Raw genomic sequence first — 27,895 nt, forward strand, 5'->3', positions numbered from 1 at the left:
AAGGGACCCTTGAAGGTCATCTTGTCTATGCCCCCCTGCAGTCAGCAGGGACATCTCCAACCAAATCAGGTTGCTCAGGGCTCCATCAAGTTTGACCTTGAACATCTTCATGGATGGGGCCTCTACCACATCCCTGGGCAGCCTGTTCCAGTATTTCACCACTCTCATTGTGAAGAGCTTCCTCCTGATGTCCAACCTAAACCTGCGCTGCTCCAGTTTCAACCCATTGCCTCTCATCCTATCACTCCAAGCCCTTCTAAACAGTCCCTCCCCAGCCCTCCTTGTAGGTCCCCTTCAGATATTGCAATGTAGCTCTAAGGTCTCCCTGGAGCCTTCTCTTCAGAGCCCCAGCTCTCTCAGCCTGTCCTCATAACAGAGGTGCTGCAGCCCTCTCTTCATCTTTGTGGTCCTCCTCTGGACCTGCTCCATCAGGTCAGTGTCTCTCTTGTGTTGGGTGCCCCAGAGCTGGATGCAGTTCTCCAGTGAGGTCTCACCAGAGCAGAGCAGAGAGGCAGAATCACCTCCCTCAACCTGCTGGCCATGGTTCTTTCGATGCAGCCCAGGATTCAATTGGCTTTCAGGGCTGCAAGTGCCTCATTGCTGTCTACAACTACCTGAAAGGAGGTTGTGGAGAGGCTGCTGCTGGTCTCTTCTCACAGGTAATTAGAGAGAGAACAAGAGGGAATGACCTCAAGCTGCAACTGGGTAGGTTCAGACTGGACATTAGGAACAACTTTTTCATGGAGAGAGTGGTCAGGCATTGGAATGTGCTGCCCAGGGAAGTGGTGGATTCACCAGCCCTGGATGTGTTTCAAGGTGGTTTGGATGTGGTGCTTGGGGATATGGTTTAGGGGTGAGCCTTGTAGAGCAGGGTTCTGGGTTGGACTTGGTGATCCTGAGAGTCTTTTCCAACCTGGATGTTTCTGTGTAATTCTGTATTTGCTGCCTCATGTGCAGCTTCTCACCCACCAGTACCCCAAGCCCTTCTCTGCAGGGCTGCTCTCCATCTCCTCATGCCCCAGCCTGGATTGATATTGAGAATTACCTAGACCTAGGTGCAGGACCTTACACTTAGCCTTGTTGAACCTCATGAGGTTCTCCTTAGCTCACTTCTCCAGCCTGTCCAGGTCCCTCTGGGGTGGCATCCAGCCCCTCAGCCTTGCCAACCACACCACCCAGTTTGGTATCATCAGCAAACTTGCTGAGGATGCCCTCAATCTCACTGTCCGTATCATGGATGCAGCTATGACCAACACAAACCTATCCTACAGCCCCCAGCAGCCCAGGATGCTGGAGAAACGTCCTACACACACTTGTTTGGGGTTGGCTTAGAACAGAGACAGGCTTTTTTCTTTTTTCATAGAACAATTTCTGGGGAGGAAGAGGGTCAGAAATGCCATTTAAGTCCTTCAGAAGCTTTCTGCATCTTCATACTAACTTCACCAAGTTGTTTGATTGAGAAGAAACCGCTTCAGATGAGAAGAGGTGGAGAAAGACCTCCAAATCCCAAACTGGAATAGAGATTTTTGGATGCTTCTGGGTTTGTTTTGGTTTTGTTTTTTTTAATGCAACATTGAAAGCTTTCTATATCAAATGATGCTTAAAGACATAAATTTGCCTTTTAGCTCAAACAAAAACTTCCCTGCCCAAGGACACACTGGGAGCAGTTCCAACCAGACCCAAGGAGCATGGGAGGGTTTATCTTGCTGTCCCATGGAGATACAATGTCCGGATACTGCTGGGAGACTCAAACCCAAGGGGAAAGTGTTGGTTAGCAGCAGGTCCTGCCCTCCCTCCAGCCATCTTCAAGATGCTGCAGTGGTGGCAACCCTGGGGAGAGAGGTCCCTGTGGCAGCAACACAGGAGCTGGCTGGATACATCACCTCCCAGCTCCATGCTCTTGGGTGACACAAGGAATGGCCAAGAACCTCTCAGCAACTCCCTCATCTGCCTTCCAAGCCCAGGGGGACCCTCAGGACCCACTCTCCAGGGTCAGAGTCTCAGGGACGGTGGCAGACCCTGAAATGATTGGTGATCAAAGATCAAAATGAGCTTATTGAACAGAGACATAAGCCAGATGCCTTGTAATAGTCTCCATTTCCAAGTGTCTCCTCTTTTCCCTTCACCCCCAGAAGCACATTAGGTATTAGGAAGAAGTTTGAGGGTGGTGAGACCCTTGGAACAATTGCCCAGAGAGGTGGTAGAAGCCTGATCCCTGGAAACATTCTAGGTCAGGCTGGGTGGGCCTCTGAGCAACCTGATCTAGTTGAAGATGTCCCTGCTGACTCCTGGGGGGTTCAGAATGTGCCTGGATGCCATCCTGGGCAGCCTGCTCGAGGTGAACCTGCTCTGGGAGGGGGGCTGGACTGGATGATCTCCAGAAGTCATAGAATCATAGAATCAGTTAGGGTTGGAAGGGACCTCAAGGATCAGCCAGTTCCAACCTCCCTGCCATGGGCAGGGACACCTCACACTAGATCAGGCTGGCCAGAGCCTCATCCAGCCTGGCCTTAAACACCTCCAGGGATGGGGCCTCAACCACCTCCCTGGACAACCCATTCCAGGCTCTCACCACTCTCATGGGGAAGAACTTCTTCCTCACATCCAGTCTGAATTTCCCCACTTCCAGCTTTATTCCATTCCCCCCAGCCTATCACTCCCTGACACCCTAAAATGTCCCTCCCCAGCTTTCTTTTAGCCCCCTTCAGATAGTGGAAGGCCACAAGAAGGTCTCCTCAGAGCCTTCTCTTCTCCAAACTGAACAACCCAAACTCTCTCAGTCTGTCCTCATAGGAGAGCAGCTCCAGCCCTCTGCTCATCCTCATGGCCCTTCTCTGGACACCTTCCAGCACCTCCAGATCTTTCCTGTACTGGGGGCTCCAGAACTGGACACAGTACTCCAGGTGGAGTCTCAGCAGAGTGGAGCAGAGGGGGAGAATCACCTCCCTCACCCTGCTGGCCACACTTCTCTTGCTGCAGCCCAGGCTCTGGTTGGCTTTCTGGGCTGCAAGTGCTCACTGCTGGCTCATGGTGAGCTTCTCATCCCCCAGCACCCCCAAGTCCCTCTCCTCAGGGCTGCTCTCCAGCCAGTCACTGCCCAGCCTGTATTTGTGCTTGGGATAGCCTCAACCCAGATGCAGTCCCTTTCAACCTCCATCACTCTGTGACTAGATGACTTTTAGAGGTCCCATCCAACCCAAACCACTCCATGCCTCTATGATCATGATGCCTGCAAAGCTGGCTTCAAACATGCTCTCCTCCTCCTCTTCCTCATCATTCCCCAAACCAGGCATGGGCCCCAGCACAGCTATCTCCTCCCAAGAGTGCAAGCTCAAAGCTTTGGGATTTTCCCTCTTCCAACCCTACCTTGGGACACAGGTTTGTACACCTGAGCATCCCATTCAACAACTGCACCCACCATAGCATCCATCAGCATCCCCAGAGGGATCAGCAGGACCCCTCCCTAGGGTACAAGGGAAAATCCTAGAGGATAGGGCTGTATACATAGAATCACCCACCTTGGAAGGGACCCCTAAAGGTCATCTAGTCCAACCCCCCTGCAGTGAGCAGGGACATCCTCAACTAGATCAGGTCACCTAGAACCCTGCAAAGCCTCACCTTGAATATCTCCAAGGATGGGGCCTCAACCACCTCTTTGGGCAACCTGAGTGTTCAACCACCCTCATGGTCAAGAGCATAGAACCAGAGAACCACCTGGTTGGAAAGGAACTTAAGATCATGGAACAGTATAGGTTGGGAACTGACCTGCTGGAGAGCAGTGAAGGGGAAAAGGACCTGGGGGTCCTGGTGTATGGGAGGTTGACCATGAGCCAGCAAAGTGCTCTTGTGGCCAAGAAGGCCAATGCCATTCTGGGGTGGATCAGAAGGGCTGTGGTCAGTAGGTCAAGAGAGGTTCTCCTCCCTCTCTACTCTGCCCTGGTGAGGCTGCATCTGGAGTATTGTGTCCAGTTCTGGGCCCCTCAGGTCAAGAAGGACCTCAGGGAACTGCTTGAGAGAGTCCAGCACAGAGCCACAAAGATGCTGAAGGGAGTGGAACATCTTCCTTAGGAGGAGAGACTGAGATAGCTGAGGGCTCTGTAGCTTGGAGAGGAGGAGCCTCAGAGGTGACCTCATTGATGTTGATCAAGATGTGTAGGGTGAGTGCCCAGAGGCTGGAGCCAGGCTCTGCTGGGTGATGCCCAATGACAGCACAAGGGGCAGTGGTGGAAGTTGAGGCAGAGGAAGTTCCATGTGAACAAGAGGAAGAATTATTTCCCTGTGAGGGTGACAGAACACTGGAACAGGCTGCCCAGGGGGGTTGTGGAGTCTCCCACTCTGGAGATATTCAAGACCCACCTGGCTGTGTTCCTGTGTGACCTGCTCTAGGTGACCCTGCTCTGGCAGGGGGGGTTGGACTGGATCAGCTTTTGAGCCCCTAACCTTCTGTGATTCTCTGATCATGGAATCCATCCCTAACCTAACATCTCCCTGGACATCTCCCTGTGCACAGCTGTTAGACCCTGTCCCTCAGCACCTCACCCTTTGTCTTTTAAACACCTCCAGGGATGGTGACTCCACCACTTCCCATTCAGTTTGCCCTGAATCTGATGGAGCTGTGGACATGTGGGGATGAGCTTGGCAGAGGTGGAGGCTTGCATGTCTCTGACACTCTGTGGCTGACTCAGGAATATTTACTTCTTCCCTGTGAGAGAAACCTGGCCTGTGGTCATTTATCACAAGGCAGGACAGGAGGCTTTGCTCTGGGAACTCAAAACAAAGCCTGAGAAGATAGAGCTGTGCTGGGGACTATTCTCCCTGAGGGTTTGAGTTCCTGCTGTACAAACCAGCCCTAAGCCCCCACCCAGAAGTAGGTTTTTGATGATGAGGGGAATGATCTGCTGACATCTGAGCCATGCAGAGCTGGGTACTGCAGGGCTCCAGCTCAGCATCCCATGCCAGGATGCACTTACTCCACATCACCATCCCTCAAGGACTTCAGTGTCCAATTCTCCTCCCTCAACACAGGCCAGAAACCCACTCTCCACCATGACATCATTCCTCTGTGCCCAGAAAAAGCCATCCTCTCCCCCCAGAAAAGAAAAAAATAACATGGGGAGAGCTCCCCCAGCTCAAGCCAGCAAAGCCCCCCCCCAGGACCACCTAAAGCCCCCTTCCAGCCCTAACCAAGCCAAGGTTATTTTTTTGATGGTTTAGCATCAGCCCCTCTCCCTTCCTCATCCTCCAGCACATTTTCCTGGCTCCTGGCCATTGTTTAAACCTGCTCTTGCTCCACAAAGACTTCAAATAAACTCTTCCCCTGGCTAATTAACTGCAATCCCCCCAGCTTTTTGTTTAGGATGACAGAGAGCAGCCTTCCTCAGCCAGGAAAAAAAAAAAAAAAAGGAGAGGCTTCAAGGCAGTGGGAAAATCCCCTGCCCCATACTCAAACATTCCCCTCTGTACAAAAAAAAAAAAAAAAAATACCTGCCAGCATATGAGCAGCACCAAATATAGCCAAATTCACCCTAAAATGGGGCAGAGGGGGTAAAATTTGGGGTCAAATGGCCCAAAAAGGTAACAGTAAATATTTTGTTTTCCCATCACTGAATCATTTCCATGGTCCTTCTCTGCTCCAGCCCATTTCCTTTGGCCATGCAGGACCTGGTTTGGTACCTTTACCACGGATCCCAGTGTCTCCACATTCAGCAGTTAACGGGGAAAACGACTCTCCAAAGAGGCTGGGAATCGGGGGAGTACTTCCAGCTGAGCATCCATCCATCCACAGAATCACAGAATTGTCAGGATTGGAAGGGACCTCAAGGATCAGCCAGTTCCAACCCCCCTCCCATGGGCAGGGACACCTCACACTACAGCAGGTTGCTCACAGCCACATCCAGCCTGGCTGCAAAAACCTCCAGGAATGAGGCTTCCACCACCTCCCTGGGCAACCTCTGCCAGTGTCTCACCACCCTCATGAGGAAGAACTTCTTCCTAACATTCCATCAGAATCTCCCCACTTCTAGCTTTGCTCCATTCCCCCCAGTCCTATCACTCCCTGACACCCTCAAAAGTCCCTCCCCAGCTTTCTTGGAGCCTCCTTTGATAGTGGAAGGCCACAAGAAGGTCTCCTCACAGCCTTCTCTTCTCCAGACCGAACAACCCCAACTCTCTCAGTCTGTCCTCACAGGAGAGCAGCTCCAGCCCTCTGATCATCCTCATGGCCCTTCTCTGGACACCTTCCAGCACCTCTTGATCTTTCCTGTAATAGGTGGTCCAGAACTGGACACAGTACTCCAGGTGGGGTCTCAGCAGGGTGGAGCAGAGGGGGAGAATCACCTCCCTCACCCTGCTAGCCACACTTCTCTTGCTGCAGTCCAGGCTCTGGTTGGCTTTCTGGGCTGCAAGTGCACACTGCTGGCTCATGTTGAGCTTATCCACCAGCACCCACAAGTCCTTTTTTCTTCAGGGTTGCTCTCTATCTATCCATCCATTATCTGGTAAGAAGCTGCTCAAGCTGGGACAGCAAACACTACATCTTTCCAGCACAGAAAACCACCCTGATGCCTTCTCAAAGCAAAGAGGTAGGGTAAAAATAATCCCACAGATAGAAAAAACTTGACCTTGAGTGACTATATTTGCAAGGAAAGCCTCCAAGCACCAATCCCTCCCAGCTCCCAAGGACTTGTCTGGATTTTCCAGGGCATGAGATATTTTTTTTGTTCCCCCCTACCCTGAGGTCAACCACCAGAAGCAGTGGTGAAGCCCAGAGCAGCCCGTTTCCCCCTCAAACCTCAAGCCTGTTCAATGTTAGGGCTCTGAATTTCAAGGGGCAAACCAAAAAAAAAAAAAAAAAAAAAAGCTCCATAAGCTTCCAGGTGTCAGATCTCTGGGAAATTTCCAGCTCACAGGAAGCTTTGGATTTGCAGCATTTACATTCTTCTCATCCCCCTTGCAAAAAAAAGAAAAACCAGCTCAGTAAATGAGCTCACCACAGGGCAGGGGAGGGGCTGGGGAGGGACCAGATGACCTTTAAAGGTCCCTTCCAACCCAAACCAGGAAGCTTGAATCCAAATCAATCCTCCAGAGAACCTACCTGGATCTGATAGTCCTCCCCAATCCCTTCCAGCTTCTTCTTGTACTCGTAGATGGCTTCCTTCATGTCGTGCATCTCCGAGCAGGAGGCAATGGCACTGTCCACCTTGTGAGGACCAAGTGAAAAGCCACTCAGCAAACCCCAGGTCGAGTAGGGGACTGACCTCATCCCATCTCACTCACCCCCCACCCCCTTACCTCCTCAACTATCTGCTGGCCTTTGGGGACCATCTCAATGAAGGTCTGGATGACCCGCAGTCTGTCCCTGGGAGATGATTTAGGCAGGTGGGAGAGGCTGGGATGGAGGGAGAAGATGAAGAAGATCAAAATGGTCCCAGAGGTACAGACATCCCACCCCAGCCCAGAGGCTGCCTCACTTACTCAGGCTTCTGGGTGGCTCCTCGGTGGTGGTGGAGGACAAGGGTGCCCATGGCCATGCCCAGGTTGGTCCTGCCCACTCCAGTCTGGCAGCCAAAGAGCAGAGCCGGAGGGGGGCTGCTGGGGTCCCGCAACAGCAGGCTGGGGCTCTCCTAGGAGGAAAGGACAGAGGGATGAGGACCATAGGGATAACCAGGAGGGCCAGGTCTGCCACTGCACTGCCAGGGTGGGGTGATAGCCCTGCCAAGGTGCAAGGCAGAAGGGTGGCATCTCCCCTCTGCTCAGGCGACAGAGTGGATGAACCAGGACAGCACAACTGGCAGTCCATCCACTGCACCCTCCTGTCCCTTGCCCACTCAGGCTGCCAGCAGATGTTAGCCTGTCCACCCCACCAGAGATCTTCCCACCAGTCTCCGAGCTGCTGAGATTTCATCTCCGAGGCTAAATGGATAAAGAGATGCTCTTCCATCAACAGCCTTTGCACCAAGGCCAGGGGATTTCTGGATCCTAAGCAATCTGATCTAGGTGCAGATGGTCCTGTTCCCTGAAGGGGGTTGGACTAGATGACCTTTAAAGGTCCCTTCCAAGCCAAACCATCTGTGTGGCCAGCAGGTCAAGGGAGGTCCCTCTACTCCACTCTGGTGAGATCCCACCTGGAATACTGTGTCCATTTCTGGAACCCCTATTACAAGAAGGAGCTAGACATGCTGGAGTGTGTCCAGAGAAGGGCCATGAGGATGATCAGAGGGCTGGAGCTCCTCTGCTATGAGGACAGACTGAAAGAGTTGGGGTTGTTCAGTCTGGAGAAGAGAAGGCTCCCAGGAGACCTTATTGTGACCTTCCAGTATGTGAAGGGGGCTCCAAGAAAGCTGGGGAGGGACTTTCAAGGATGTTGGGTAGTGATAGGACTTGGGGGAATGGATCCAAGCTAGAGGAGGGAAGCTTTAGATTAGATGTTAGGAAGAAATTCTTCCCCATGAGGGTGGTGAGACACTGGAACAGGTTGTCCAAGGAGGTGGTAGAAGCCTCCTCCCTGGAGGTTTTTGCAGCCAGGCTGGATGTGGCTGTGAGCAACCTGCTGTGGTGTGAGGTGTCCCTGCCCATGGCAGGGGGCTTGGGACTGGATGATTCTTGAGGTCCCTTCCAACCCTGACAACTCTGTGATTTCTCCATTTAGGGAAGAGAAACCCACACAGGGAAGTGGTGAGGAATGGACACCTCCAGGAGTAGGGACAAGTAGTTGGGACACCACAGACTTCTCTAACAGGATCTGTAGGGTTCCTGCTCACTGGGAATGGGATGTTACCAGAGGCACAAGCATGCCCCATCTGGCAGCAGCAAGCCAAAGCAGGAGCTGCTCCTGGAAAGCCACACTCCCCAACCTGACAGACTTGCTAAGGCACAGGAGCAAATCCCACCCTGACGTGGCCTCACAGATCATAGAATCATAGAATTGTCAGGGTTGGAAGGGACCTCAAGGATCATCCAGTTCCAACCCCTCTGCCATGGGCAGGGACACCTCACACTACAGCAGGTTGCTCACAGCCACATCCAGCCTGGCTGCAAAAACCTCCAGGGATGAGGCTTCCACCACCTCCCTGGGCAACCTGTGCCAGTGTCTCACCACCCTCATGGGGAAGAACTTCTTCCTAACATCCAATCTGAATCTACCTATTTCTAGTTTTGCTCAATTCCCTCCTCAGCTTTCTTGTAGCCCCCTTCAGGTACTGGAAGGTCACAAGGAGGTTTCCTGGGAGCCTTCTCTTCTCCAGACTGAACAACCCCAACTCTCTCAGCCTGTCCTCATAGGACAGAGTGGGGCACTTCTCCTGGGCTCACCCTGAGGCAGCAGATGAAGGCATCGAACTGCTCCTCCAGCGGCGCTCCCTCGGCGGGCAGGGGCAGCCGGTGGTACCTGCCGGGCACAGGGACAGCACATGTCAGGGGGGAGGGTCTGGGCAGGGGGGGGCTTTGTCCCCACCATGGTGCAGGACACATGGCTTAGAGGATATCAAGAGCCCAGCTTGCACAAACAGGAGGAGGGAGGGAGGGGGAGACGGAGGAGGGGGGAAGGGGGAGGGGGAAGGGGAGGGCAGCACCTGTAGGAGGGCAGGAGGAAGATGGGCCTGCGGTAGACCTCCTCGGTCACCTGGATGTCCTCCTCGCCCTGCACCTGCACGGTGTGGGGCTCCTCCCGCAGCCGCTCCAGGTCGTTGTAAATGTAGTAGAGGCTCTCGCTCAGCTGTGCGAAGTCCCGGATCTGACGGAGAGGGAGACTCCTGTCACCACCCAGGACATGCCCACCACCTCCTGGAGACTCCCAGCACCACCCAGGCCATGCCCACCACCTCCAGGACACTCCCAAGCACCACCCAGGCCATGCCCACCACCTCCAGGACACTCCCATCATGACCCAGGCCATGCCCACCGCTTTCAGGAGACTCCCAGCATCTCCAGGAGACTCCCAGCACCACCCAGGACATGTCCACCACCTCCAGGAGACTCCCAAGCACCACCCAGGACATGCCCACCACCTCCAGCAGACTCCCACCACCTCCAAGAGACTTCCAAGCACCACCCAGGCCATGTCCACCACCTCCAGGAGACTCCCAAGCATCACCCAGGCCATGCCCACCACCTCCAGGAGACTCCCACCACCTCCAAGAGACTTCCAAGCACCACCCAGGCCATGCCCACCACCTCCAGGACACTCCCATCATGACCCAGGCCATGCCCACCACCTTCAGAAAACTTCCACCACCTCCAGGAGACTTCCAGCACCACCCAGGCCATGCTCACCACCTCCAGCGAGCCCTCCGCTCATCTTTGTCCCAGAGGGTCTCATGCACCTTGTTGGCACTGGGGTGATGACCACCCCCCACCCCCCACCCTCCCAGCCCATCCCACCTCACCTCCTTCCGGATGGCCAGCTCCAGGCTCTCTGCCCGCACTCCCTGCTGCAGGTGCTGCAGGTTCTCGTGCAGGTTCTCCTTGCCCCGAGGAGTGTAGGACACAAAGTCCCCCTCCAGCCGCAGGAAGACCACAGGCTCCTCACGGACGCAGAAGAAAACACAATCCTGCCAGGACAGGGAGAGGCTGCCCCCAAAGATCTCTCCTACCTTTTCCCCATCCCAACTACCACCTTCACAGTAGCACAGAATCATCAAGCAGGTCAGAGGAGACCTCCAAGATCATCAAGTCCAACCCATCACCCAACCCTATCTAATCAACCAGACCATGGCACTAAGTGCCTCATCCAGGCTGCTCTTAAACACCTCCAGGGATGCTGACCCCACCCCCTCCCTGGGCAGCCCATTCCAATGCATTGCAATCTCTCTTTCTGGGAATAATTCCTTTCTAAGATCAAGCCTAAAACTTCCCCCTGGGCAGCTTGAGACTGTGTCCTCTTGTTCTGCTGCTGGTTGCCTGGCAGAAGAGACCAACCCCCACCTGGCTACAACCTCCCTTCAGGTAGTTGTAGACAGCAATAAGGTCTCCCCTGAGCCTCCTCTTCTCCAGGCTAAACACCCCCAGCTCCTTCAGCTGCTCCTCACAGGGCTGTGCTCCAGACTCCTCCCCAGCCTTGTTGCCCTCCTCTGGACACATTCCAGCATCTCAACATCTTTCTTGAATTGAGGAGCCCAGAACCGGACACAGTACTCAAGGTGTGGTCTAACCAGTGATGAGTCCAGGGGCAGAATGATTTCCCTGCTCCTGCTGGCCGCACCATTCCTGATGCGGGCCAGGATGCCATTGGCCTTCTTGGCCACCTGGGCACACTGCTGGCTCATGTTCAGCTGCTGTCAATCAGTACCCCCAGGTCCCTGGCTGCCCTCCAGCCACTCCGTCCCCAGCCTGTAGCACTGCATGGGGTTGTTGCGGCCAACGCGTAGGACCCGGAGATTAGATGTGTTAAACCTCATTCCTTTAGACTCTGCCCCTTCAATCCAGCCTGTCAAGGTCCCTCTGCAGAGCCCTCCTACCCTCCAAGAGGTCAACACCTGCTCCCATCTTGGTGTCCCACCAACCTTGTGGCCTTCTCTCTGCAGCTTCTGCAGGACGAGCTTGAAGCCGTTGAGGCTGGGTTGCCCCATGCCGAACACAGTGTAGCCTCCTTTGGCCTGGCGGAAGTTGGGAGCCCCACAGATGCCAGTAGTGTTCAACACATCCAACTTGCCATACACATCCCTGACCATGAAATACTTCCCCTGCAAAAGCAGGACACAAGTAGAGAGAAGATAAGGAAGAAGTGGACTCGAGTGAGCAGGTTTGGATGCAGCCCAACGAAGAAAAGCGGCATGGAAGGTACCCAGACCCCCCCAAGGTGAAACAGGGTCAGCAGTGGCAATCACAGCATCACAGCTTGGGGGAGGTTGAAAGGGACCTCTGGAGACCATCGTCACCCTCTGCTAAAGCAGCATCACCCACAGCAGGACCACAATGAACAGCAGAAGTGGGTTTGGAATATCTCCAGAGAAGGAGACTCCACAACCTCTCTGGGCAGCCTGCTCCAAGGCTCCAGCACCCTCACACCAAAGAATTTTCTCCTCCATGTCAGATGAAACTTCCTGGGTTCCAGTTTGTGCCTATTGCTCCTTGTCCTGTCATTTGGAACCACTGATAAGAGTCTGGCCCAGTTCTCCTGTTCCCTGCTCTTTAGCTATTGATCAGATCCCCTCTCAGGCTGCTCTCCTCCAGGCTAACCAGCCCCAGATTTCATAGCATCATAGAATTGTTAGGGTTGGAAGGGACCTCAAGGATCAGCCAGTTCCAACCCTGCTATGGGCAGGGACACCTCACACTACATCAAGTTGCTCACAACCACATCCAGCCTGGCTGCAAAAACCTCCAGGGATGAGGCTTCCACCACCTCCATGGGCAACCTCTGCCAGTGTCTCACCACCCTCATGAGGAAGAATTTCTTCCTACATCCAATCTGAATCTACCCATTTCTAGTTTTGCTCCATCCCCCCCAGTCCTATCACTCCCTGACACCCTCAAAAGTCCCTCCCCAGCTTTCTTGTAGCCCCCTTCGCATACTGGAAGGCCACAAGAAGGTCTCTTCTGAGTCTTCTCTTCTCCAATATGAACAACCCCAACTCTCTCAGTCTGTCCTCATAGGACAGGACCTCCAGCCCTCTGATCATCCTTGTGGCCCTTCTCTGGACACCTTCCAGCACCTCCAGATCCTTCTTGTAATAGTGGCTCCAGAACTGGACACAGTACTCCAGATGGGGTCTCACCAGAGTGGAGCAGAGGGGGAGAATCACCTCCCTCGCCCTGCTGGCCACACTTCTCTTGATGCAGCCCAGGATGTGATTGGCTTTTCCTCCTCACAGACATTCTCCAGTCCCCTCAGCATCTTTGTAGCCTCCTTGAGACTCTCTCCAGCAGTTCCCTGTCTCTTTTGACCTGGAGAGCCCAGAACTGGAGCCAATACCTTAGACCTGGCCCCAGTGATGCTGCTCACCTGTACCAGGTAGTGTTCTAAGGTGGCCTCAGAAATGCGTCCCACTGTGTAGTTGGCCTTCAGCAGGTCATCATGGATCTGAAACTCCTCTCTGCAGTTGTACCTGCAAAAGGAACAAAACAACAACTCAGGCAAGGAAAAAAGAACAGAAAAAAACCCACTCAGGTCACTCTTCAAAAGCCCCAGCACTGAGGGAAGAGGCTGCAGGAAAGCAGAGCTCTGGAGCCGCCCAGAGCTTGCTGAGGCCCTTACGTGATGACCACGGGCGCCACTTTGTTGGTGATGATGGACTTGGCCTTGCTGTTGTGGAGCCCCAGGGTCTGGAAGGAGTGGATGCTGAGGGAGTGCTGGTCCTCCATGCTGCTGTCAGCTGGTGCCCCGCTCTCTGGAGGGGATGCTGGGACCGCCTGCGGTGCGGCGCTGGCCGTCGTACCCATCATCCGCGGGCAGCTGCGGCACCACCGGGCAGGAAACGAGGGGAGGAGAGAGAGACTTGAGGAATTGGGTTTGCAGCCACTCCTGGATTAGGAATGGGGGGAAAAAAGAATCCCAGGCACACCTCCACCCCACCACTGGGGTAAGAAACAGAAGGGCTTGGACTGGATGATCTTTGAGGTCCCTTCCAACCCGAACCATTCTACGGTTCCAAACTCTGTGCTTCCCCTCCTGCTCCTGCAAAGGGTTTTCTGCCTGCCTGCCTGTCATGTGGCACCCTCCAGAGCACTGGAACAGGCTGCCTAGAGAGATTGTGGAGTCTCATTCTCTGGAAACTTCCAAGCCCCATCTGGATGCATTCCTGTGTGACCTGCACTGGATTCTATGGTTCTGCTCTGGCAGGGGGGTTGGACTCAATGATCTTTGGAGGTCCCTTCCAACCCCTAACATCCTGTGATTCATCCAGGAGGGAGAAGCCAAAAATGGACAGAGATCCAGCCCCTTCGAATCTGCTGAGTCAGCAGGTGGCACTGTGGAGGGACGCTGTTGGCCTCACCCTTTGCTTTCCCAGTGCCCATAAACCACTCCAGAGTCCCTTCCTGTGTGGACAACACTTGAACAATGAGTAAATATTACTAAATATTTACTAATTAATTCAGGAGCTGCCCAGTGTGCTTGGGGCAGCCAGAGAGGCTCCAGGAGGTTGCTCCCAGGTCCAGGCTGTACACATGTGTCAAGGAGGAACAATTTTGGGGAGAAGGGGAGGGGTGAAGCACCCCCATGGTGATTTTGTGGCCTCAGAGGTTCAAGGAGGGAAGGGGTCCCCCATGCAGCAATAAATAACCCTGCAGGACTCAGAAACTCCCTTAGCTGCAGATCAGGAACCTGGGATCAGCAGGGTGAGGGATCTTCTCCAGCTACTAATGAGCAAATATAGAAAGTGATTTAAAGCAGCTACATATTCCCATCCTGGAATTCCCCTGTACCCTAGTGCAGGTGGGGGGGATCCCAAAAGCAGACCCCAGGGAGCTCATCCCTAAACGAGGATGAAAGCTGCAGGGGTCAGCTCAGGGCAGGAGGAATGGCAGCAGCCAGGAGCAGCCCACCACACTCCACTGGCCCTGGACAATGTGCTGACTGTCTGCTGGATCCTGGTAACCTAACAAAGCCAGAGGTGCCAAAGGGGTAGGGAAAAGAAACAAAACAACAAAACCACAACAAACAAAAACCCAAAACACTCTCAGCCTAACACAGTCCCCAGTAAAATCTCCTTTGTACTGGTGCTGGACTGGGCACAACCCTGGCAGCACACAAAGGCAGACGGTACCTTGCTCGGCGGCGATGCCCAGCGCTGGGAAGCCCAGGGTGGCTTGAGCCCAGCCCTCCAAATTTCTTTCTGCTGCCTCACAAGCAGCTCAGGAGCAGTCCCTGAGCATGATTCCAGGGAATGCCATGCCCCCAGCAGCTGCAAATGCTTCCAGCCCCGGGGTGGGGGGAAAAGCCTCCGGAACATGTGCTATTTCAAGCCTGAGCCATGCCCAGGCACTGATTTTCTCCTTCTTTCCCCTCCTCCCCACCTTCCTTCCCTGCTCTGCAGAAGACTTGTTGCTCTGGCATGAATTTTCTGCACCATTAGGCAGCCTGGTTTCTTTCAGAGGCAAGAAAAGGGGCAGTGGGGGGGAAGGGAAATAAAAATCAACTCAGCTGTCTCCTGCCACTGCCATTCCTCCAAGTCCTTTTATGCTTTTTCTTGCACTTAAACACTGTCAGGGCAAAAAGAAAGCAAAGGAGGGGGTGGGAAATATATAGAATCACAGAATGGTTTGGGTTGGGAGGGAGCTTAAAGCTCACCTAGTTTCAACCCCCCTGCCATGGGCAAGGACACCTCCCACTAGAACAGGTTGCTCCAAGACCTCATCCAACCTGGCTTTGAACACCTCCAGGGAGGGAACATCCACAACCTCCCTGGGCAACCTGTTCCAGTGTCTCACTACCCTCAGTGTAAAGAATTTCTTCCCAATCTCCAGTCTAAATCTGCCCTCTTCCAGCTGAAAGCCATTGCCCCTCACCCTATCACTACAAGCCCTTGTAAGTAGTCCTTCCCCAGCTTTCTTGTGTTTCAGAGCAGACACTTGTGGCTTTGGAGAGCTCTGCCAGCAAGCAGGAGCCAGAAGGCTGCTTTTTTTTTTTTTGTTCCTTCCTCCTTTATTTTGCTCAGAATTGGTGCATCTCTTCCAAAGAAGCCACATGAGCTGCACTGGTCCCTCTGGGTCTGCTCCAGCATCCCCCACGCTGGGGAGATGGAGGCTCACACATGCACCCCACATTTGCAGACAGCCTTCTGTTATTTCCTTCCTCCTTGTCCCCCACCATCAGCAACCTTCACCCTGCACCCCTCAGGCTCTGCCCCAAACCACACAACAAACAACAAGGCATAAAAAGAGGCTGGGTAGATTTGGAAAGGGGCCTTTCAAACCACAAAATGAATGGAGAGAGGAAACAGCCTTTCAGCTGCTTTCCCTGTCTGGGCTGGGCAGCAAAAGCAAGAAAAATCCCCAAATTCCCCCAAATGGGTGCCCTGGGCAACCATGGTAACGGCTCTGAAAAGCCAGGGGCAGAGGGGGAGCTGCAGTGTCACCAAGTTATGGGAGCAGCTGTTTGCTGGTACAGCTGCATCTGACCTGCAAGCTGGGACATAAAGAATCATAGAATGGCCTGGGTTGGAAGGGACCTCCAAAGGTCATCCAGTCCAACCCCCTCTGCAGTCAGCAGGGACATCCTCCACTAGATCAGGCAGCCCAGAGCCCTGTCAAGCCTCACCTTGAACATCTCCAGGGATGGGACCTCGACTACCTCCCTGGGCAACCTGTTCCAGTGTTCCACCACCCTCATGGTAAAGAGCCTGTTCCTAACATCCAATCTAAATCTGTTCTTCTCTAATTTGAAGCCATTGCCCCTTGTCCTATCCCCACAGGCCTTTGTAAACAGTCCTTTTCCAGCCTTCTTGTAGCCCCATTCAAGTACTGGAAGGCCACCAGCAGGTCCCTCTGGAGCCTTCTCTTCTCCAGGCTGCACAACCCCAGCTCCCTCAGCCTCTCCTCATAGCAGAGGTGAGACATGAGACATAGTTAACCTGTGATTGTTTGCAGTAACAAATGATATTCACCATCCACATGGTGACAAAAGTTGTCTTTCAAACACTGGAAGAGGTTGCTCATGAAGGTGGCAGAGGCCCTCTCTTTGGAGACATTCAAGGTCAGGCTTGATGGGGCTCTGAGCAACCTGATCCAGTTGGGGATGTCCCTGCTTGCTTCAAGGGAGCTTGGACTAGATGACCTTTAAAGATCCCTTGCAACCCAAACCATTCTATGATTCCATGATCAGCCTTTGCTTGGGGATGGAGCTTCTTTGCCATGAGCACCTGGACAACCTGTTCCAGTGTTCCACCACCCTCATAGCAAAGAGCTTCTTCCTGACATCCAATCCAAATCTGCCCTTCTCTAGTTTGAAGCCATTGCCCCTGGCCCTATCCCCACAGGCCCTTGCAAACAGTCTCTCTCCATCTTTCTTGTAGCCCCCCTTCAGGTACTGGAAGGCTGCTATTAGGTCTCCCCAGGATGGGTAGGGAAGCTTCTTGTCTCCCAAGAAGCAGACAAAACGATCCTGCCTGAAAACTCTCCCAAGTGTTGGTGGGATGAGAAGAGACACAACAGAGTGTTCAGCTCCAAGAAGAGCCCAGCCAAGTGAGACAGGAGCCCCAGGAGTCAGTCTGACAGGGTCCAGCCCGTCCAAGGGCTCAGAATTAGCCCCCAGATCATGTTTCTTCCCCCAAAAATGTTGCACACAGTTAAGAAACTTTCAGTAAATGCTTGGGCAGACAACTTACACTTAAAAAAAAAAAAAAAAAAAAAAAACAGAACAGTAATTTTCTCATTTGACTTAAAAGAACCTCTCTGCATCCAATGTCTTGCTGGAATGTGAAAATTGGAGTTATTCCCCCAAAAATCAGCCAGGCTGATGAGGTTTGGCTCTGCTTTGGAGCCACTAAGAGAAGTCAGGAGGCTCACATTCAATCCATGTGGATGTTATGATGGAGTTAGCTGGGACAGCTTTACCATGAGGGTGGTCAGACACTGGAACAGGTTGCCCAGAGAAGTGATGGACCCCTCATCCCTGGAAGTGTTTAAACCAGGCTGGATGAGGCTTTGAGCAACCTGGGCTAGTGGGAAGTGTCCCAGACCATGGCAGGAAGGTTGGAAGTACATCACCTTTAAAGTCCTTTCCAGCTCAAGCCATTCTAGGGTTCTACGATTCCATGACAAGGCAGTTTTGAGCAGCCCTTACAATCATAGAAACATAGAATTGTCAGGATTGGAAGGGACTTCAAGGATCATCTAGTTCCAACCCCTGTGCCATGGGCAGGGACACCTCACACTACAGCAGGTTGCTCACAGCCACATCCAGCCTGGCTGCAAAAACCTCCAGGGATGAGGCTTCCACCACCTCCCTGGGCAACCTCTTCCAGTCTCTCACCACCCTCATGGGAAAGGATTTCTAGTAACATCCATTCTGAATCTATCCACTTCTAGCTTTGCTCCATTCCCCCCAGTCCTATCACTCCCTGACACCCTCAAAAGTCCCCTCCCAGCCTTCTTGTAGCCCCCTTCAGATATTGGAAGGTCACAAAAAGGTCTCCTCACAGCCTTCTCTTCTCCAGATTGAACAGCCCCAACTCTCAGTCTGTCCTCATAGGAGAGCAGCTCCAGCCCTCTGATCATCCTCATGGCCCTTCTCTGGACACCTTCCAGCACCTCCAGATCCTTCCTGTAATAGAGTCTCCAGAACTGGACACAGTACTCCAGGTGTGGTCTCAGCAGAGTGGAGCAGAGGGGGAGAATCACCTCCCTCACCCAGCTGGCCACACTTCTCTTGCTGCAGCCCAGGCTCTGGTTGGCTTTCTGGGCTGCAAGAGCACACTGCTGGCTCATGTTGAGCTTCTCATCCACCAACACCCCCAAAAGTCCTTCCCTTGCAAGATATCACATTTAGGAGTTTCCTTGCATGGATGCAGAGAAAACCTCCCCTGAGCAGCATAGAACCATAGAATGGTTTGGGTTGAAAGGGACCTCCAAAGGTCATCTAGTGCAACCTCCCTGCACTGAGCAGAGACATCCCCAAACAGGTCAGGCTGCTCAGAGCCCCACATCAAGCCTGACTTCAAATGTCTCCAGGGAATGAGGCTTCCACCACCTCCCTGGGCAACCTGTTGCAGTGTGTTCCATGCCTGCCCCCTGCCTGCATCTTCTCCCCAGAGAGGAGACAACCCCAGAGACACTCACCAAGCCAACTCACCCCCTCCCTGGCACTTGCAGCCCGAAGCTCAAGGACATAGAAAATCAAGCCTGCTTGATTTTCAAGCTAACGAAGAGCCCATTTTGTCCAAAGCCACAAAAAGGAGAGACACCCTGCAAGGGCTTATCCCACCAGAACAAGACACCACTGTTCTTCTCCAGGTGTTTTGCCTAAATTCAAAGCTCCGGCAGCCAGCTGCTTAATGATTCCTAACGAGGAAGCAGAGTCTATGAGTATGCAATGGATAGAATGCTTCCCTTCCCGTGCAGACAGGCAGGGACTGGCTTGAGAGCAGCCCTGAAGAAAGGGACTTGGGGGTACTGGTGGATGAGAAGCTCAACATGAGCCAGCAGTGAGCACTTGCAGCCCACAAAGCCAGCCATAGCCTGGGCTGCAGCAAGAGAAGTGTGGCCAGCAGGGTGAGGGAGGTGATTCTCCCCCCCTGCTCCACTCTGCTGAGACCACACCTGGAGTGTCCAGTTCTGGAGCCCTCAGTACAAGAAAGACCTGGAAGTGCTGGAACATGTCCAGAGAAGGGCCATGAGGATGATCAGAGGGCTGGAGCTCCTCTCCTATGAGGACAGGCTGAGAGAGTTGGGGCTGTTCAATCTGGAGAAGAGAAGGCTCTGAGCTGACCTTCTTGTGGCCTTCCAGTATGTGAAGGGGGCTACAAGAAAGCTGGGGAGGGACTTTTGAGGGTGTCAGGCAGTGATAGAATTGGGGGGAATGAAGCAAAACTAGAAATGGGTAGATTCAGATTGGATGTAGGAAGAAATTCCTCCTCATGAGTGTGGTGAGACACTGGAAGAGGTTGCCCAGGGAGGTGGTGGAAGCCTCATCACTGGAAGTTTTTGCAGCCAGGCTGGATGTGGCTGTGAGCAACCTGCTCTAGTGTGAGGTGTCCCTGCACATGGCAGGGGGGTTGGAACTGGCTGATCCTTGAGGTCCCTTCCAACCCTGACAATTCCATGATTCTATGGCCACCCTTGGTTAAGCATTGCAACAGGCTGCCCCAGGAGGTGGTGGAGTTATGGTCCCTGAAGGTGTCCAAGAAGCACTTTGGGATATGGTTTCATTGCCATAGGCTGGCAGTTGGACTTGATGATCTGAGAGGTCTCCTTCAATCAAAACAATTCTATGGGGTATGGTCAGTAGGTTGAGAGAAGTTCTCCTCCCCCTCTACTCTGCCCTGGTGAGGCTGCATCTGGAGTATTGTGTCCAGTTCTGGGCCCCTCAGGTCAAGAAGGACCTCAGGGAACTGCTTGAGAGAGTCCAGCACAGAGCCACAAAGATGCTGAAGGGAGTGGAACATCTTCCTTAGGAGGAGAGACTGAGGGAGCTGAGGGCTCTTTAGCTTGGAGAGGAGGAGCCTGAAAGGTGACCTCATTGATGTTGATCAAGATGTGTAGGGTGAGTGCCCAGAGGCTGGAGCCAGGCTCTGCTGGGTGATGCCCAATGACAGCACAAGGGGCAGTGGTGGAAGTTGAGGCAGAGGAAGTTCCATGTGAACAAGAGGAAGAATTATTTCCCTATGAGGATGACAACACTGGAACAGGCTGCCCAGGGGGGTTGTGGAGTCTCCCTCTCTGGAGATATTCAAGACCCACCTGGCTGTGTTCCTGTGTGACCTGCTCTAGGTGACCCTGCTCTGGCAGGGGGGTTGGACTGGAGGAGCTTTCGAGGTCCCTTCCAGCCCCTGGCATTCTCTGTGATTCTGTGTGTGTGATTCTATGACCCACCCAGCCCAGGGTGGATGGGGAACTCCAGAGCCACAACAACCTGCATCAGGGTGCTGCTGGAGCATCCCAAGAAAAGACACTTGAGCTCTGTGGCCTCTCCCACATGTATCACAGTGGCAGCCAGCACTCAGCCCCCCACCTCCTCAGCTCCCAGAGCTGCTCCTCTCCCCCACCACCCAGCACAGGGGTTACTGCCATGGCCACGGACCTGGCAAGGACTCAAAGCCAGAGCAAACAATGGACTAAATTTAGTGGGAGGCAGGCGGGCTGCAGCTGCAGGATGCATCTGCCCCAGCTGCTGGGATGAGGAGGAAGCCTGCACTTGCCTGGCTGCCTCATTGTCAGCAGGAAATCAATCCAATAAATCTCCCCCTGTGCATCCTCAGGTTGTTTTATCTGAGGGGATTCTTATATATTTTGATATAGAATCATAGAATTGTTAGGGTTGGAAGGGACCTCAAGGATCAGCCAATTCCAACCCTGCTATGGGCAGGGACACCTCACGCTACATCAAGTTGCTCACAACCACATCCAGCCTGGCTGCAAAAACCTCCAGGGATGAGGCTTCCACCACCTCCCTGGGCAACCTCTGCCAGTGTCTCACCACCCTCATGGGGAATAATTTCTTCCTAACATCCAATCTCAATCTACCCATTTCTAGTTTTGCTCCATTCCCCCCAGTCCTATCACTCCCTGACACCTTCAAAAGTCCCTCTCCAGCTTTCTTGGAGCCCCCTGCAGATACTGGAAGGCCACAAGAAGGTCTCCTCGGAGCCTTCTCTCCTCCAAACTGAACAACCCCAACTCTCTCAGTCTGTCTCTATAGGAGAGGTGCTCCAGCCCTCTGATCATCCTCATGGTCCTTCTCTGGACATGTTCCAGCACTTCCAGATCCTTCTTGTAACAGGGGCTCCAGATATTTTGTTGCATTTTATAAGAATCATAGAATCACCTTGTTGCAAAAGTCCTCAAGATCTTTGTGTCCAATCATAACCTAACACCTCCCAGCAGACAGCTGTCAGACCACGTCCCTCAGCACCTCATCCAAACATCTTTTAAACACCTTCAGGGATGGTGACTCCACCACTTCCCTGGGCAGCCTGTTCCAGTGCCTGGTGACCCTTTGGGTGAAGAAATTTTTCCTGATCCCAACCTAAACCTCCCCTGGTGCAACGTGAGGCCACCTCCACTCATCCTGTCACTTCTTACTTGGGAGAAGAGACCAACCCCCATCTGGCTACAACCTCCTTCCAGGGAGTTGTAGAGATACAAGTGGCAGAGAGTTGCAATGCAAAGCCCTTGGGGAAGCAGCAGCAGTCACACCACTCTCCAAACACATCCCTCCCTCGGGTGCAGGGTAGCTTTTGGCACCCAGCCAAAAGCATGGATGCATCCAGGAGGCTCCAGGGAGGCAGGAAACCCCACAGCAGCTGGCAGGAAGCCCCCAGCGCTGCCAGAGGGGCATCAGGGAAGCCTGGAGGAAGCCCTGGAACCAAGTCCCCTGCCCCAGTGTGCTCTTTAACCTTCTTTTTTTTTTTTCCCAAAAAACAGTGAAAAGAAAAATCACACAAAAGCAAGAGCAGAGCTGGGAGCGTGCTGGGAGATAGCCCAGAGCCGAGGCTGTGTGGGAACCAAGCTCCTGTTGTTCCAGGTGATGCTGGAAGGAAGCAGCTCATCTTAACCACCCACCCCCCCCCCCAAATAAATAAATAAATGAACCCCCCAAACCTCCATAATAAAACAAAAAGGAAAGGGGAGAAGAAGTGTATGAAATTGTGGCTGGTTTGAAACACGACGTAAGGCAAGGGAGCAATGCCACCCAGAATCACAGAATGCATCAAATCGGAAGGGCTCCTCAAAGGTCGTCTTGTCCAACTCACCTCCACCAAGCAGGGACATCTACAACTAAGTGAGGTTGCTCAGGGCCACATAAAGCCTGACCTTCAATGTATCCAGGGATGGGGTCTCCACCACACCCCTGGGCAACTTGTTCCAGGATTTCACTCCTCTCATTGTGAAGAGCTTCCTCCTGATGTCCAATCTAACTCTACCCTGCTCCAGTTTCAACCCATTGCCCCTCCTCCTAGCACTCCAAGCCCTTCTAAACAGTCCCTCCCCAGCCTTCCTGTAGGTCCCCTTCACATGTTGAAGGCCATAATAAGGTCTCTGTGGAGCCTTCTCTTCTCCAGGATGAACAACCTCAACTTTCCCAGCCTGTCTTCATAATACTTTAAAATATATCTTAAAAGTCATAGAATTGCTTTGGTTGGGAAAGACCTCCAAGATCAAGTCCAACTATCAACCCAACACCACCATGGCCACTAAACCATGTCCCACAGTGCCATGGCCACACATTTCTTGAACACCTCCAGGCATGGTAACTGCACCACCTCCCTGGGCAGCCCTGTTCCAAGGCCTGACCACCCTTTCAGGAAAGAAGTTTTTCCTAATCTCCAACTTAACCCTCCCCTGGCACAATTTCAGGCCGTTTCCTTCCACTCTATCACCTGATAGCAGGGAGAAGAGACCACCTCCCACCTCACTGCAACTTCCTTTCAGGCATTTGTAGAGGGCATTGAGGTCTCCTCTCAGCCTCCTTAAAACCAACCCTAAAGCACTTTGCAACAGGGAAGAAAAGGCCCTGGAAAAGGTGTCGGGAAACCAACTTTGCAGCTTTGATTCTTCGAGCCTTGATTGGTTTATTATGACTTTTAAAGGTACAAAAAGCATAAAAAAGGCACCAAAAAACCCTCCTCAGTGTCGATGGCCAAAACTACAACTAACCAAGCAGCATTTCCTAGAAAGCAGAGAGGCATTTCCCAACCCGGCTGAGATTCCCTGCTGCCCAGCCCCTGTGCTTCAGCCAGCATCTGCCAGGGAGGAGGGGAAAGCATCAGTGGGATGTCTTCTCCCAAATCCAAGCTGGAGTACCAGGAGGAGGAGGAAGAGGAAGACTTGGCATTTCACATCTCCTTCCTGATAAGCTCCAGCCTTTTGGCAGAGAGCTGAGTGCTACATCCCCCTCCTCCATGTGACCCACCCGCCTCTAGTCACTTGATTTAAAAGTCCTTAAACCCAGGGAAAGCTGCTGGAGAGAAGGAATGGGGGAGAGAAAGGCAGCATCCAGGCATTTGGACTCGTAAGCTGGAGGAGGGGAGATTTAGACTGGAGAACCTCCCCTATGGGGACAAGCTGAGAGGGTTGGGGTCATTCAGCCTGGAGAAAAAAAGGCTCCAGGGGGATCTTAGAGCAGCCTTCCAGTACTTGAAAGGGGGCTGCAAGAAAGCTGAGGAGGGACTTGTTACAAAGGCTTGCAGTGATAGGATAGGAGGGAGTGGGTTGAAGCTTGAGGAGAGCAGATTTAGACTGGAGATTAGGAAGAAATTCTTTACAGTGAGGGTGGTGAGACACTGGAAAAGGTTGCCCAGGGAGGTTGTGGATGCCCCCTCCCTGGAGGTGTTCAAGGCCAGCCTTGGGCAACCTGGGCTAGCAGAAGACATCCCAGCCCATGGCAGTGGGGGTGGAAATAGATGATCTTTAAGGTCCCTTCCAACCCAAACCATTCTGTGATTTTATGTCACCCCAAAAAGGTGAGTGTGACTCTGCACCCCACCACAAAGGTAGCCATCAACAGGGAGTATGCTGGCGCTGGGTGGGAGTTACCAGAGTGGTGCCAGGCTGCAGCCACACCTGGTTCAGAGTCAATTCATTCCTCAGCAGTGCTAAACTTTCCTCGTTAAGCAAAGCCTGGGTGAAGCACAGCAGGAAGTAAGATACAAACTCCAGCATCTCATTAGCAAGATACAAAAACAGGAGGTGGCTCTTCGGGCTGAGCCACCTCAACTTTGCCCAGAGCCCACCTGGAGTTGCTAACAGCAGCCCAGGTGGAGGTTGCCCTTTGGCTGAGCATCTACCACATTCTCCTTCTCCCCCTCCCTCTAAAAAAAAAAAAAAAAAAAAAAAAAAAAAAAAAGAAGCAGGAAAGGAGCAGGGTTTTTTTTAAAGCCACACAGACTTGCCAGTCCCTTGGGTGCCGCTTGGCAGGGCTAAGAGGTGGCTGAGGGACAGGCAGGAGATGTTCAGGCTGCCCTAGAGAAGGGTTTTATCGATGGCATTCAATGGGGAAGAGGAACAAAGCCCTAATTTGCAAGCTCCAGCGCTGCGGGTTGCACTGCAGCCCGGGTTTCAAGGTCTGCGAGCATGCTTACTGAGGAGTTTCCTTTCAGCCGTGCAAAGAGACAAACGAAAAGCCATAAAGGATGGAGATAAAGGCCGGGGTCATCTCCAAAGAGACGCCCATCCTGTAAAAGAACCTTCCTACAACACCAGATCCTCCCTGCTTCGTCGCGGCCCCACACCCAAACCCTCTCTGCCAAATTTCTCCCCCCCGGGCCACTTCCATCTTCTCCTCACACAGGTTCTGTGCTCTGACCCCACCACATTTCACCCCCACACTGTTTCCGTCTCCTCCTCACACAGGTTTTATGCTCTGACTCCACCACATTTCACCCCCACGCCGCTTCCATCTCCTCCTGGTGGCCATGACCTCGCACCAGCCAGCAGCAAGGGGTGTCCCCAAGGGTGGGGATGCTGGGGTGGCAGCCACCCCACAGCTCCCTGCTGCCAAGCCTGGGAGGCTGAGCGCCAGGAGGAGCCCGGACAGGGCGCTCTGGGGAAGGCGAGGGCTATGATTTTGTGCTATTCATAGCTAACCGCCGGCTCGCTTCCCGACGGGAACGCTGCCGGAGCAGCGGGACGGCTCCGTTTACAAGGGGGAGCTGCTCCTCAAAGCCAAGCTCCTGCAGGACCACACCTTCTCTGCCAGACAAGCAGCACCTTATACTCGCCGGCACCCAGCGGGCACGCTCGCCCACGGTGCCCCCCTGGCTGGTTTTGCCTGAGGGAGCCAAGCTGGCTCTTGCAGGGGCTCTCCCTTCTTCCCTCACCTTTAAATCCAAGCCAAATCAAGCAAATCCCGGGATGGGGAGCGGGGGATCTGCTCACTACAGAGACCTGCCGGATATTTTTAGGCTCGGTGTCATCTGTGCAAAGGCAATAATGACTTCCTGCCTTCCAGGAAGGAAATGTCCCAGCACCGGCTGCTTGCACGCCTGCCTGCTGCCTCCTCGGGCAGTGCCTGCCTGCTCCCTGCCCAGCCACCCCCAAAACCTGCTTACCACCACCACCGCACGTTTTGGGAGGCAGGGCAGGGGGGAACAACCGGGACACAGCACGGGATGTCCCCAGTGCCAGAGAGGAGAGGTGGGGTTCGTGCCAGAGGAGCGATACACCAGGGAAAAGGGCAGAGGAAGAGGTCCGGAAAAGTCCAGCAGCCATAGGAAACGCAGCCTGGATGCGGCTTCTGGAAGTTTTCAGCTCCGGCAGGGCAGGAGCTTGGCAAGAGCAGGCAGCCTTTCCAACTAGGACATGCTCTTCATCCCAGGTGACCTGGCACTGAGGATGACTGAGGGACCCTACATGGATGTGCCAGTGAGGGTTTCCCTCTCCTCCTGGGCTCCCCAAACTGGAGACTGTGGAGCCAAACCCAGGATTGCAACCCAAGCATGGGCTAGCTTCTCATCCTCCTCCACCTTCACCCTCCTGCAGCTCCCTTTTGCAGAACCATCTCCCCAAATTATTTTTGGGGGTGTAAAGTAGGCAGCCAAGTGATGCAAACCCCAAAACTCACTTTGAGGCACTCAAGCCACAGCCACGGGACATTCTGGCTCAGACCCTGCAGGGCTAGCTTCCAGGCAGCAAGAGAGAGAGAGAAGTCCCTTTTCAATAGGAAATGGGACTGCAAAGGCACAAGAGCTGTGGGGGGGTGGGGACGACACATGGATGCTGGGCCCCAAAACTAGTTCTGTCTTTTCTAGAGGTCTGAAGTAGAGCATTGGCTGCCCCCCTCACCAGGCTTTTCAGCACCTCATGGCCACCCTGGGGCAAAATAAAGCTTTATCCCCAACACGTTCTCCCACTTTGGCTTGGGATGAGAGGACCTCTGCTCAAAAAAAATCAATCATGTCCACGGGAGGAAGGCTGCTTCCAGCAGCAGCACCTGCCCCCCCACCCCCCCCCGCCCTGCTCCCGATGGGAGAACGGGAGGGAGAAGAGGAAAGGGAAGGGGAAGAGGAAAGGGACCCCCCGAGGTGCCACCCAGCTCCAAGCTGGTGCCCTACGGCTGCGCCTGACCTCTCCATCCCCTTTTTCACGCATCCGCCGGAGAAATGAACACTCCCCACACCCGGGGAGGGGAAGAGCGGGGCATGGCTTGTCCCGGGAGAGGGGGAGAGGAGTGCTTGGTCCCAGGGCTCGGAATTCCCGGTCCCGGGGTCGAGGGGGAATGCTCGGCCAGGGGTGGGGCACGCTTGGTCCTGGTGAGTGGGAAATGCCTGGAACGGAGGGGACGGCGGGCCGTGGGGGAGGGGGATGCTCGGTCCCGGGGGGTGGGGTTGCCCGGGGCGGGGGATGCTCGGTCCCGGGGAAGGGAATGTTTGCTTTCTAGGAGGGAGGATACCCGGTCCCGGGGGGGTTGCTGGGTCTCAGGGTGGGGGTGCTCGGCTCCGGAGAGCTGGCATGCTCGGTCCCCGAGGGGTGTTGGAGGAATGGAGGGAGGTCAGTACCTTGCGTGGGCTCCAGGCTCAGCTCCCACGCCGGGCTGGCAGCGCCGTGGGTCGGTCCATGGGAGCGACGGGAGCGGGGTGGCGGGAGCGAAGCCCCGCGGCCGCCCCGACCGCCGGAGCCTCGGCGGGGGAAGAGGCGGAGGAGGAGCCGGAGGAGGGGCAGCGCTGCCGCCCGGCCCCACCACGCCGTGCCCTTCCCGACCCGCCCCTCGCAGAGGACAGCCCCCTCACCCGCCCCTCCCGTTGAAGCCCACTCCCAGCCACAGAACCCACCCCCCTGGGGACCCTCTGGCACCTAGCAGCCCCCACCCATAGCACCCACCCCGTTGAAGCCCACCCTTCCCTGCAGGACCACCATGGACCCCCCCAAAGAAGGGAGGGATGTCTGTGATGGGGGCCAGCACGAGAGATGCTGCTAGACTTGATGATCTCATAGGTGTTTCCCAGCCTGGTTAATTCTGTGATGCTGTGGATCCAAGCTGGGACTGGTGTGAAATGGTCTGTGTGGAGCCCCTGCTTCCCTTTTTTACTATGTCAAGGGTGGTTGTTCCCCAAAATTCATACAGGGAAAGCTCAGGTCCAGGACTTGCTTCTGCAAGTTCTCAGCATGACTTTTAAAAGCAGACAGAGCTGAAGCTCACAGAGGAATATGCACTTTCTGCAGACTTGGGCATGGTGGAGAGGGTGTAGATAGACCTGGAGATACCCTCTGAAACACCAGGGTAGCTCCAAGCCCCCAGGTCTCTTTGCAAACCCCCCTCCCCTCCCTTGCTTGGGCCACTCAGAAAACTGCTGCCCACCCATGT

General features: G+C 54.0%; 1 protein-coding gene across 1 annotated transcript in view; it reads right to left on the reverse strand.

The window, feature by feature from the left end:
* PALD1 (phosphatase domain containing paladin 1) overlaps nt 1-27,119 on the reverse strand; it is a 45,709-nt gene extending 18,590 nt beyond the window's left edge. The window contains exons 1-10 of the mRNA XM_054382148.1: nt 27,090-27,119; nt 13,193-13,390; nt 12,941-13,043; nt 11,499-11,678; nt 10,383-10,547; nt 9,570-9,730; nt 9,310-9,385; nt 7,474-7,622; nt 7,291-7,387; nt 7,094-7,198 (exon numbers count right to left, since the gene is read on the reverse strand). Of these exons, the coding sequence (XP_054238123.1) occupies nt 7,094-7,198; nt 7,291-7,387; nt 7,474-7,622; nt 9,310-9,385; nt 9,570-9,730; nt 10,383-10,547; nt 11,499-11,678; nt 12,941-13,043; nt 13,193-13,380 (1,224 nt within the window). The 5' untranslated portion in view covers nt 13,381-13,390; nt 27,090-27,119. The remainder of the gene's footprint in view (nt 1-7,093; nt 7,199-7,290; nt 7,388-7,473; nt 7,623-9,309; nt 9,386-9,569; nt 9,731-10,382; nt 10,548-11,498; nt 11,679-12,940; nt 13,044-13,192; nt 13,391-27,089) is intronic.
* Between the last annotated feature and the right edge of the window lie 776 nt (nt 27,120-27,895).

Source organism: Indicator indicator, chromosome 7, assembly GCF_027791375.1.
Source record: "Indicator indicator isolate 239-I01 chromosome 7, UM_Iind_1.1, whole genome shotgun sequence".
NCBI lineage: Eukaryota > Metazoa > Chordata > Aves > Piciformes > Indicatoridae > Indicator > Indicator indicator.